This window comes from Anoplolepis gracilipes, chromosome 15, assembly GCF_047496725.1.
Source record: "Anoplolepis gracilipes chromosome 15, ASM4749672v1, whole genome shotgun sequence".
NCBI classification, from domain to species: Eukaryota; Metazoa; Arthropoda; class Insecta; order Hymenoptera; family Formicidae; genus Anoplolepis; species Anoplolepis gracilipes.
In genome coordinates, this window is record NC_132984.1 from 626,701 (window position 1) to 640,385 (window position 13,685).

At 32.3% G+C, this 13,685-nt stretch overlaps 1 protein-coding gene across 4 annotated transcripts in view; it reads right to left on the minus strand.

Annotated features, from left to right (window-relative positions):
• LOC140673685 (splicing factor 3B subunit 3) overlaps window positions 1-11,014 on the minus strand; it is a 35,025-nt gene extending 24,011 nt beyond the window's left edge. For 3 of the 4 annotated variants that reach the window (XM_072906777.1, XM_072906772.1, XM_072906774.1), the window contains exons 1-7: window positions 10,672-11,014; window positions 3,357-3,464; window positions 2,731-2,981; window positions 2,130-2,423; window positions 1,372-1,581; window positions 759-1,103; window positions 199-590 (exon numbers count right to left, since the gene is read on the minus strand). In XM_072906777.1, coding sequence (XP_072762878.1) covers window positions 199-590; window positions 759-1,103; window positions 1,372-1,581; window positions 2,130-2,423; window positions 2,731-2,981; window positions 3,357-3,463 — 1,599 coding nt within the window. In that variant the 5' untranslated portion in view covers window position 3,464; window positions 10,672-11,014. Of the gene's footprint in view, window positions 1-198; window positions 591-758; window positions 1,104-1,371; window positions 1,582-2,129; window positions 2,424-2,730; window positions 2,982-3,356; window positions 3,465-7,902; window positions 8,274-10,671 lie in introns of those variants that run through there. The other variant, XM_072906773.1, reaches the window with a different exon arrangement.
• Window positions 11,015-13,685: the final 2,671 nt, after the last annotated feature.

The window sequence follows — 13,685 nt, forward strand, 5'->3', positions numbered from 1 at the left end:
TTAATTTAATAAATTTATATATTTTAATTCAGCGTTATATTATATTACAGACTAAAAAAAAATTGATAAATTACGGAATTAAGAAATTTAAAAAATTAGGAGGAAGACTAAGAGACTAAGAAAATCGAGAAAAATAATAATTTATAAATTAAAAAGAAAATAAAATCAAAATAGCAATAGCAAGAATTTCTTACTTACTTCGACTTTGACTTCCGGTTGATCATCTCGTCTTCTGTTTAATCCCATCGACTGATCGATCAGTAGAGAGTTGTACATTGGCACAACGAATAGCTTCTCCGTGGCCGCGAGACGTTCGCACTTGGGTGTCCAGATATGCAGGGTGATCCAGGTCTGCGACAGCAGCCAGAGCAGCCATACCCAGGCGTACTGCTTCGATACAAAGTCGTTGAGAAAATTTGGCGGTGGCGATTCGTAAAACAGATAATCCGGAATGGTGCCGTGGAAAAAGCAGGGATCGCTGTTGCGGAGACCGCAGGCGGCGATCAGCAACGAGATCGATACCGGTATCGTAAGATTCACCGGAAACGCGTAACTGAAGCCTTGTATGAGGATCTTGCACGCGAATTTGCCTGAAAGACAAAATAATAATTCGAAAATTATAATCTTCTAATTTTTTTGATATTAAAAAAAAAAAAATTATTTATTATTTTGGCCCCCTCCCCCTCCCCTCAAAAAAAAATTAAAATACACACATTTAAAGAATCCAAAAGTTAACATGATTGATTTTATTCGCTTACCGAAAATGTAGGCGAAGTAGGAACCGGCGATCTGCAACAGAAGGACGTAGATGGGGGTGCTGAAGTCGGAGTTGACGACCTCAGTGATGTCGCCGGTGACGATCTCCGAGAGATCGGGCAGACTTCCGGCGACGGCCGATTTGACAGATGTGACGGTGATCTTGTGTTCACCGAACGCGGTGCTCAGCATGGTGAAGAGATGGCCGACGTTCTCCCCTTTCATGTGCATTATCAATATCGAACTGATAAAGAACGCGACAATCTTCCAGATGGACATCAGCATGTAAGTGAAGTAGCGAGTCAATCGCATCTCATTTTTCACTCTGCCGAGTGTTCTGATCAGACCTGTCAAAAGAACAACGTAGGAAATTACATATTATTTATAATAATTTATTAGTTTTATTTATCCAATATACATTAATTAGTATGTAATTAAGCTAAATATTTTTTTTTCATAATATTGGGTTGTTCATAAATGTTCAATGACTTTTTGAACAACCCAATATTACAACTTACTAAAGAGGGTTCGAAAAAAAAAATTCAACAAATTAACATGTAGTTAATATAAAAAATTTTATAAATTTTTCCTTGTGGGTCTACCAAAAAATCTTACCGATCCGACTCTGCGTGGAAACGTAATTTTCCCACCAGCCGCAGGAGACGAGGAACAACGCGATGGGAATCAGCCACAGGGAATGCTTCGAATTCTCCAAGAGCGGCCAAAGGACGAAGCTGGTCGCCTGAGCGGCCAGGGCGGCGATATCGACGAGAACGAGAACGAATCGCTTGGATTCGTCTTTGCTTTTGTTACGAGAAAGTAGGCCTGTAATAACAACGTACATACGCGTTACAGCCCGGTGTTTCACTATTCTCGCGTGATTATTCGTTCGATAAACACGGAACTGTGAAGAGATGGAACGCGAAAGTCGAACGATGACTCGCGATCGAAAGCAAGAGAGCTGTTCTTATTTCCTTCAATATGAAACGTATATAATCGTTCCGCGTATTACATTACTTGAGAAATTAAATTGTTTATCACACACGAAAAAAATTATATACAGTATTATCTATTATATATTATAGATACAATTTTATTAATGGACAATTCTATTAAATTATTTAATCATTTGCTCTACTTAATTTTATTAATTTTATTATTTAATTATTTGCTCTATTTAATTTTATTTTTTTATTTTACTTGCTTTTTCTAATTTTAATTCACTCTCTTTTCTTTCTTCTTTAAATTATTTCTGTTTTTTTTTTTTTTTTTTTTTTTTTTTTACTTCAGAATCAATTTATAGAGCTAAAGGTAAAACTTCTTCGATTTGAGAATTGAACGATACAAATAAAAATTGAATGAAATGAAATTACCTAGCAATCCGGGGACGAAGCACACACAATTGGTCAGCATCGCCCCCTTGACGACGTCCAGTTCCGGAAGTACCGCCAAGAACATCAGGGAGACGCCCACCACGTGAAACGTCTCCATGAGGAAGACTAGGAGAAAGTGCGAGAATTGCGGCTTCTTGTATGACTTGAAGATGCACATGCGGATGCTGCGCATCAGCGCGCCGAATTCCGGTATCGATTGCGCGATTATTATGCACCAGATCCACGCGATCCTCTCGACCTCGGGCAACGTCACGGTATATTGATTCTCTCGATCTGCATGAAGAGATTTAATTTAATCGCAAACGGATTAAAATAAAATTTCAGCGATTAAATTTCAGAAAGTTGAATGAAAAAGCCGCAATAAAACCGATAAATTATCAATTATAATATAAAAAACATTTTCAGAATAAAAGACTTGAATCAAATTACACGATAAATCTATTCTTAAAGATTTTATCTCCCTTTATTAATAAAATTCGTAATAATATGATAATAATTATTTAGTTATTTGAAAAATATGCGGAGGTAAATTTCAGAATTAATTTTTTTCAGAAAATTTATATTCGATACACCCTTTTACCTAATTGTTTGTTGCAGTAAAATATTTTTCTGTCCCGTTGGAGCTGCGACGTCATGAAAAGGATCGTGCCCTTGGCGACCACGCCGCTTCCTAACACGATGACGAAAACGAACAGATAGACGAGGACCTTGATTAATTGTACCATTCTCTCCAGACCTTTCTGGTTCGCCATCGTACCCGAGATGGATTCGGTTTTCAGCGGTGGATTTCGAAATACGTCCCATCCTTTTGTTTCGACGATCGTACGTTGGCTACGTCAGTTGAAATGTCATTTTATAATCAGCTGACAAATTAATTGATAGATCAAACAATTTTCTAATTTAATTCTTCCTGCGTTAGTTTATTCTTTGTGCAATCTGCACAATGTAATGTAAATTTTATCTCCTCTGAATTTTAATTAAACTACGGTATCTATATAATAAATTATAATATAATTCTTAATTAAAAAAAATTATATTTAATATCTTTTTCTTTATTTTGATTTTTTTAAATATTTTCTAATCTTCAATTTACTTTAAAATTCGATTTTACTTAGAATTTCTCTTTCATTCTTCTAAATTCTCTTTTGATTGTTTAGAAATAAAATTGAGAAGAAATCGCATTAATAACGATGAAATCACTATTACCTTCCGACGTAGTCCTGAGTCAGAGGAGTGCTTTCACCATCCGAAAAATCATCCGGTCCAGACATCGCGCCACCGCCCGGTATTACGCCATTCTGATTCTTCGCCATTCTGTAAATTCGTAATTTTCATTTGCAATTTTGGACAGAAAATCTTAAAAAAATTTTACTTAATTCAAGCAAACTATATTTATTTGATGGGTCCTAATGACGTATTTACTTGTATTCAAAACGTCTATTTGCTTGAGTAAGTATATTAAAAAAAATAAATATTAAATAAAAAAATTATTTTTTTTTAAGTAAGTGCATTTACTTATTATAAAATATATCCCATTTTTATATTTTAATGTGATAAAATATTTATTAAAATGCATTTTTTAGTTAGAAAAAACTTTAATTTTTTAATTTAAAAAAACAATATACTTCCATTAATAAATGATATTATATATTTTATAAAAGTGGTATTTAAACGTAGAAATAATATACTCAATATAATATGCAAATTTACTTAAAATTATATACTTTTATTTAAATAAAATAAATAATTCCCTCCATCAAAAGCAAAGGTTTCTAGAAAAATCAATTTACTTGATTTAAAAGAACTTTTCCCTCAGAAAAACGTGCTGAAAATTGTACAATGTAGACACCACTAAACTGCAACGCTTTTTACATCGTTTTCACATTGTTTTATCTGTGCAATCGTAACCAACAATGAGTAAAAAAAATGTTGCATGTGGCTTTTAAATCCACATGTAAAAAAATGTCTAAAAATAAACTATTAAATATCATTAATATTATAAGAATTGTAAAGAAATTATAAAAATGATTTTAAAATTATATTTATATAATATATATAAAGTTTAAAAAAGAGCACTTATTATATAAAAATTGTATATATGAAATAAATATATATATATATATATATATATATATATATATATATATATATATAATATTCACACATAAAATTTCTCATTTTCCCTTTATATATCAAACTTTCCGTTATACTCTTCCGAAAAATAATAATATTCTGCTATAATTCTATCTAAATCTTACGATTGCAAGATTAAAGATTGATAATGATTTACAGAAATGCAAAATTATTAGAGTCATAACAAAATTCCGATCAAAAGGACTTCTACGTAATTTGACAGGTCTATCAGTAAATTCATAAACCACTATTTTATATTATTATTATATAAACTTAATTTTAATCGATTTGTTCTATAAAATTGCTCAATTATTTATCAATTAATTTTACAATATTCTTTTATAAAAAAATTCTTTCTGTTTATCCGCGCGATGTGAAAAAAATCGTTTTCAGTCAAAGTTTTCATTTTTATCACACTCTTTCTTGTATCTGTCAATTACCATTCTTCACTTTATTTATCTCTCCTCAGCATCTGGCACACGGAGGAGGGGGAGGATAAGGGGGGGGGGAGAGTGTGCGTACGTATCTTTGTTCGCGCCGGCCGCGAGAAAGATCCGGGGTTTCTGGTTCCTGAACTCCTCCTGAGAGACTGAAAGTGAAAGGGAAACGAAACGTACGACGTGGCAGATAACGTAGCAAGGACGTCCACTGCAACTTCGCCGGCCGTTGCCGCCCTCGTCGAGTATATATTCGTATTCGATATATATATATATATATATATATCCCTCAACCCTGCCCTCCCCTCCCCCCTTTAGTTCGACTGTCGTTAAAAATCACTGTCTCCCGGCGCCGTTCTTAACCGCGCACCCTTCTTGACCTTCTCCTTTCGCGTTCTTTCGTCTCTGTCTGTCTCCCTTTTCTTTGTCCATATTTTTCTGTACTGTCCACGCCTTTCGATAAGGAGACGACGATGGACGTATCTGTCGTGACACGGCTCCGAGATGCGTTTTGTACAGAAAACCAGAGAGAGTATTTGTTCTTATTCAATTAAACTCACAGAATCTTCAGCTGTTTGCTTAATTAATAAATTCATCAAATTATTATTTTATATTGTTATTTTATAAATCTAATATTAATTGATTTGTTTTGTAAAATTGCTCAATTATTTGTTAATTAATTTTACAATATTCTTTTATAGAAAATTTTTTCTCCCGTTTATCCGCGCGATGTGAAAAAAATTCCAAACTTATTGTTAGTTCAATATTTATCTTTACATTTTATATTTTTACAAAATTATGGAGATTACAAAAGCAAATTCACAAATCCTCTAACTATTTGCTTAATTAATAAATTCATAAATCACTATTTTATATTATTATTTTATAAACCTAATTTTAATTGATTTGTTCTATAAAATTGCTCAATTATTTTATTAATTAATTTTACAATATTCTTTTATAAAAAATTTTATGGAGATTACAAAGCCGCTGAACTCGAAACATAAAGAAAGATCCAAAAGAAAGATCGAGGTCAGGTTTTAATTAACTAAATCATATGTTTTAATTAACATACATGATTCATACACAAAGATGACATCTGCAATCGAAACAAGACTTCTATATGTAATATTTAAATGTCATCGAAAATATTCTTTTCAAATCACAGCTTGTATTCTCGACGACCGATTTTCTTTTCTCTTTTTAGAATTCTTGACAAGTCGCATCGAAACTGTGAGGAAGCCACGTACCGTTAGCCACCAATTCGGAATAATAAGTTTCTGGAACGATGCGCGCGTTCGGGTGCGACGAACTGCTCGCATTGCGAAAGGAAATGCGGTTGATCGGTTGACAGCAGTTGACAGTTAAAGCCCACGTTTCTAATAATCAGTTAATCGTAATAGTAACTATTGTGGTGTACAATAATCGCGCTTTCATATTTAAGTATTCGTTGAGAAACAGTGGAAGACTCGCGATAAAAAGTATGATTAATCAAAAATTTATTAAAAATCAATTTATCGAGAAGGAAGAATTTTTTTTTTAATAGAAAAAATTAATTTATTAAAGACACTATTTTTTAAATTAATTTTTGTTAGAAATATTTAATTATTAAAAGATCAGACATTGCTATCTGTGTATATTTGAATACGTGTATAATAAAAAATTGCTTTAATTCAAAGTCGATTAATATAAAGAATAATGATGAAAGAATCGATATGTCGCGAGCACAAAACCTTTAACAAAAAAAAAAAAAATCAACTTATCGTGGACAATAAAATATGTATTTAACGAGCAATTCATTTATCTAGAGTAGTAAAAGACTGATTCACCTCTTATCGATCTATTGTCGATGAAAGCGCAGGATACGCGCAGGATACGCGCAGAGGAACCTTCGGCGCGAAATCGCCGAAGAATTTCGTACACGCATCGCGCGTGTGCATGTTGAATCACGCGTGCAAAAGGGAGGCAGAGTTCTCCGAGGAACGCGAGGTCACGTGGAAAGGAACGACCTTGCCACGCGGCGGATATATTTCGAGAATGGATTTTAACGAGATCCGCGGAAGGAGGAGAGAGGGGAAGGACAAGGAAAAAAAAAAAAAGGTGGGAAAAACACGAGAGTGGAGATCGGCAGCCGGATCCAGTTCATCGTCCTCGATAGCTCGATCGTGAATCAACCATTTTTCCCGCCGGTCTCGAGAGGCCTAGGCTACTTATTTCGCCCGGAGAGAGGAGAGAGAGAGAGAGAGAGAGAGAATTCTACAGCGGTACCCACGATTTCTAGCGATTACGTATATATGTACTGAAGATGCACTGTGTGTAAAAGAAAAAGAGGAGAGAAAAAAAATACGTAGATTATTACTCGTCTACCGGAATTGAATTGCCCAGCGCTTCCGCGTTTTACGCTTATCTTTCTCTCTTGCAGTTTATTAAAATGCTTATCGTATAATGACACTTTATTGAGTTATTACTTGTCTATATATTGTTTTGGATTAGATATATTTATCCAATATCTCTTATATTTATAATATATACAGAGAGAGAGAGAGAGAGAGATATTTTATATTTATATTTTATTAATATATAAATTAATTAAACAAGAGAAACTATTTCTCTTTTTTTATAAATTTATTTAAATATTATAATATTATATATTGTAGCTTGTCAGCTGGTTTAATCAATTTAATTCAATTAATTAAAGTTTTATTTTTAATCTTAAATTGAAGTTACAGCTGATTTAAAAATGATTAATTCTTATTGTCAGAAAGATTGTTCACGTCTTCAAAAATGTTGTGATCACCCATTTCGTAGGAAGATTTTATTTTGCGCGTCATATGTTTGACATAAATTTGAATAATTGTAATTTATTTAGGAAAATTTTGAATTGATTTCAGTCACATTAAGAGCGAAATTGTCGGTCTGCGACTTGTGTTAGGTAAGCGATTGTTGTGTTATTATTGCGAACAGATCTTACCTCGCTATGTTCAAAGATACTCGACGGGACTTTCTAATGAAATTTTCACCAAGAGACATCCGTCTTGGTATTTTCTAAATAATGATATAGTGAGACATCGCGTACATACATTGATTATTATTATTTATTCACGTTACATTTATATAGACCGCGTTTCGAAATTGATTAAACTATATTGATTAATATAAGAAATCGATCTAAGAATTCTTACCTTGCTATTTATAAAGATTCACGATGAGATTATTTTAATGACCTTTTCATGCGAGGAGAAACCCGTTTTGCGAATTATTTTGTAAATTCCTTTTTATACGTAATCTCGCGCGAATGAGTCGCAACACACTCCGCGTATAAATCGCGCGAAACTCGAATAGAATATTTCGCTTTGTATATAACGCGCTTACTTTCTCTTCTTCCCTGCTTGCGCTACAATAATGCCCTGGTTAGGTTGCGGGATCTATTTCTGCGATGAACCAGGGACAATTTCCCCCGGGGATCCATCGCGATCAAATCAAACTTTAGCTCAATTTCACCCGCGAGGATAATGAAAATTAGAAATGAAAAATAATCGACAAAACGATTAAGTTTTCAACCACCGAGATTCTCCGATCAATCGTCGAGCAGGCGGTTCTTTCGACAACTGACCACAGTAATGACGAAGAAACCCCTTTGTGACGCACCCTATCGTACGATAAGGCGTTATCACGGCCGTGAGAAAAAATCGAGGGATCTTTTTTCGTCGATAATATCGATAATGTCGAAATAAAAGGACTTTCCGACGATTACGTCGGGATTACAGGGGGATCAGTTCGTGACGTCATCCGTCAGATAAATGATGACTCTTTACACGAGAGAAATAGAGAGGGAAAAAAGAGACCCGCTTCCTGGCCGCTCTATCTCGGCTGTGCTGTATCGGCATCAACTATATCGTGGAGATCGATGACAAATCGTGGGATAATCGGCGATAGCGAAAGTAACGGGCGCAAGGTCAGCTCGTGCCGTAAATATGCAATTATCGCCTCCTCTCTCGCAACATGCGACTCGCGTCGTTCGTCACGGCGTGTTTCGCACGCCGCCCCCTTACTCATCTCCCAAGACGATCAATGAAGTTCCGCGAGTTGAAGCACACGAGATCGTTTCGACACGCGCGGCACGATCCTTATTGTTAGCAGAATTCTCGTTACGCTGTCGCCCACGAGTGATCCGGTCGATTATTGTTTCTTAATCCACGCATTCGTTCAATCCCTGCATCCCGTTTCTTTCGTCCCGAGATTCGCGAGATATTATCAAATCTTTCAGATACTTTAATGTATATATTTAAGGTATTTCGAAACCGGATGTCCTTTAGCAGCAGATTCTCCGGACAATTCGAGCTTTCCTTAATTAATATATCGAGGCAGGTCATTACTATTTTTTTTGCAATTTTTTTATTTATTTTCCATCGTGTAGCTTCAAATTAAAATTCTATTCAAGCAAAGTCTATTTAAAATTATTGTTTTTTTTTAGGAAGGGCTTTTCTTTTTCGATCGCTCATAACTTGAAAATTGTAGCTTGACATTCTCACTGAGAAAAGAACAACTTAATATAATAATAGAATTAAGAAACATAATATATAATACATATTAAATATAGAATAAAAATAAAAATAAATATAATATATTTATACAATTTATTTTTCATCGTGTAACTAGGCTTCAAATTAAAATTCTATTCAAGCAAAGTCTATTTAAAATTATTGTTTTTTTTTAGGAAAAGCTTTTCTTTTTCGATCGCTCATAACTTGAAAATTGTAGCTTGACATTCTCACTGAGAAAAGAACAACTTAATATAATAATAGAATTAAGAAACATAATATATAATACATATTAAATATAGAATAAAAATAAAAATAAATATAATATGTTATACAATTAATGATATAATAACAAAAATACTTTATAATTAAAAAATTCTTTTATAATTTGAACGATTTCGCTATGCTATCGTTTTATCGAATCGTTCGACATCGTTAAATTTGCATGCAGATTTCTAATTGACAAATTTATGTAACAAATTTGTTGACACGTGCAAACCATCTTTGATCATTTGATTTCGGAATTTTTCTCAACGCGAACAATTTTGACATCTCCGAATTCTAATTCTCTTACGGAAAACTCGGCGCACATAGTTTTCGCGTAACAGCACAAATGGGGCACGCAACAAAACTACTTTCATTTCTGCTCGCGGCGATTAATAAGTAGGAAGTTAACCCAGTAAAATCGTAATCGTAGCGTGAAGCGCATTTTAAATTAAATCGCGATCGTCTTTTTATTTTTTAAAGTTTTCAAATCAACTTCGAATAATTAATACTTTAACAGACTCAAAGCTTTTCAAATTGTTCATTAAAACTCGTAATTATGATATAATGTGCTATATTAATTACAATATAAATTTTATTTAGTGGAGAGTTAACACGATTAATATTATTTCGTAATTTAACTCTCTCGGATTAATATCAAAATTATTAAACAGTTAATAACTTACGTTCGAAAATTGGAGAGTGAAAAGAATCTTTAAGGAAACTTTTTATAACTGCCATTAAAAATTGTCATAAGCTAAAGAATTTTAGTTACGCCACGGTTAAATATTTTTACCGATTATTTTTAAAGACCCTAGAATTATTTTGAAATGCTTCGTATAATTACTTGTGAGTTTCAGATACTGAAAAGTTTAAAAATCATTTATTATCCAAAATTTACGTTATTCAATAACAATGTGTATTAGAATGTAATAAAATATATCAGTCTCGTAATAATATTTGTCTAGAAATGAAACATTGACTGTATTAATGAGTTTGTTAAACGTCAATGATTCTTAGATAGTAGGACGCTTAATGAACGGAAATTCTCGATTTATCTAAATAATTAGTGCTTATTAATCGCAACAATCGCATTAAAGAGAGACAGATGAAATTTAATAAATAATGCCATGATTTTACACTCACTTGCGGATGATTCGGTCTCTGCTAGATCCTTATCGTCGGTATCCTCGCGATCCAGGCGGTCATAGTCGACGAATGACGTGCGACGGAGATGTGTCGAGGGATCGCTTTTCCTGGACCCGTTTCCTCGGATGTTCAGGAGGAAACTGCTTCCTACTTTCGCACGCTCTTTCTTCTCTCACATGTGCCTGTGTATATATATATATATATCCGTTTTTCTCGGTCGCACAAAGAGAAGAACGAGAAATCTAGGATACTCTCGATGACGAGAAAACTGTCGCAGACGACGACGAGATCGCGCAAGATCGCCGGGATCGGTCAGGTGAAAGCGGAGTCGAGGTGAACGTCAGCCGAACGACGACTGCCGTGGCATCGTCTACCAAGGTAGGTAGTTCTCCGAGGAGGACCTCCTCTCCCCGCCTGCCCTCTCGATCGGCCGTGTACTTTCACAAGAGAGTAGGCAGACAGAAAGCGAGGCGAAGCAAAAGCGAGAGACTTGAATGCGAGAGATGCAAGCGATACGGATTATACATATCGGTGCGTTTTCCGTCTTCATATACGCAAGTATGTCGAATTTTAGCATCGCCGATTTTGATATTTTTACCAGGTTTTCTCGTCTCATTTTATCGAACCATAATCCTCTTCGGGACAGGTCGAGATTAAATGTCAGAGTTTCTTGCGCGAAACTCGAATCCGAGTGGAATGTTACCCTCGAATAGACAACCCGTCTTGCGATCGCGTCAAACGGTTTGCTTGTTGTAAAAGCGAACTCGTGATTAAATGCAGCTTCGACAAATTCTCCAAATTATTTCTAAGAAATGCAAGACGTGAACCGTAAAATTATATTTTTCAAAAATTAACCCCTTTGTGGGCGTTAAATGATTTTTAATATATTTAATATATTTTTTTTTAAATAAACTTTTCGAGACGAGATAAAAATATTAAAATGTAGAAATAAATAGTGATAAATAAAATCCTGTTCTTTTTGTTTATACATGAGAATTATTATCACGTTATTATTCCCGAAATTATTTCTAACAAATGCAAGACGTGAACCGTAGGATTATATTTTTCAAAAATTAAGTCCTTTGTGGGCCTTAAATGATTTTTAATATATTTAATATATTTTTTTTTAAATAAACTTTTCGAGACGAGATAAAAATATTAAAATGTAGAAATAAATAGTGATAAATAAAATCCTGTTCTTTTTGTTTATACATGAGAATTATTATCACGTTATTATTCCCGAAATTATTTCTAACAAATGCAAGACGTGAACCGTAGGATTATATTTTTCAAAAATTAAGCCCTTAGTGGGCCTTAAATGATTTTTAATATATTTAATATATTTTTTTTTAAATAAACTTTTCGAGACGAGATAAAAATATTAAAATGTAGAAATAAATAGTGATAAATAAAATCCTGTTCTTTTTGTTTATACATGAGAATTATTATCACGTTATTATTCCCGAAATTATTTCTAACAAATGCAAGACGTGAACCGTAGGATTATATTTTTCAAAAATTAACCCCTTTGTGGGCGTTAAATGATTTTTAATATATTTAATATATTTTTTTTAAAATAAACTTTTCGAGACGAGATAAAAATATTAAAATGTAGAAATAAATAGTGATAAATAAAATCCTGTTCTTTTTGTTTATACATGAGAATTATTATCACGTTATTATTCCCGAAATTATTTCTAACAAATGCAAGACGTGAACCGTAGGATTATATTTTTCAAAAATTAATCCCCTTGTGGGCATTAAACGATTTTTAATATATTTAATATATTTAATATATTTTTTTTTAAATAAACTTTTCGAGACGAGATAAAAATATAAAAATGTAAAAATAAATAGTGATAAATAAAATCCTGTTCTTTTTGTTTATACATGAAAATTATTATCACGTTATTATTCTCGAAATTATTTCTAAGAAATGCAAGACGTGAACCGTAGGATTATATTTTTCAAAAATTAATCCCTTTGTTATACGATTTTTAATATATTTAATATATTTTTTTAAAAATAAACTTCTCGAAACGAAATGAAAATATTAGAATATAGAGATAAATAGTAATAAATAAAATCTTGTTCTTTTTGTTTATACATGATAATTATTATCACGTTATTATGCAGTGTAATTTTTTTAATATTGTTTACAGACAATATTACAATTTTATTCTTCAGACATTATCTTAATAAAAATGCCCCCTGATTATCAACATTCTTAAGAACTTACTTCTCACAATATTGCAAAATTATAGAAGTGTTGAAATCTTTCACATATGAAAATATATTACTAAACTATTTATATGTAAATAAAAATTTGAAAAATACACGACACATTTTGGAAAAACATCAATATTAATATACATACATATATGTATATATGTATGTATGTATATTTTTTTATTTAAAATATATATTAATTTAAATTTAATCCTTCCTTCTTTTCTCAAATTAATGTAAAAAATATCAGCAAAACTTATTTTAACTAACTTATAAAATATTATTTGACAATTTATCAAATTTATCAAATATTTTTAAATATTTAAGAACGAGTAATAATAACAATGTAATAGGTAATGTAAAGGTAATATTACAGCAATACAATAGTTCCTTGTTTGCAAATGGGTCATCTGAGACATCTTATGAATGATGTGTTTTATATATATATACATATGTCTGTATATCAACAGAATTATCTCTTTCTATCTTTGTGATATTACAACACAGTGATACATGATTAAATAAATAATATATATCGTTGGATGTAAAAACATCTACAAAACGTATTCGATACGAAAGGTATCATTTTAATTGTCTTGACATAATGTATAGACTATGATTCAATGTCATTATTATTTAATAATTTGTATGTACTTGCGATTTAAAGTGTTTATTATTACATCACGATGTAACGTTTCCTGATGAAATCTTCAATAAAAATTGTTAAAGTGCCCAACTTATTTTAATCACCAAATTCACATCATAACAACCAGAAGATATGA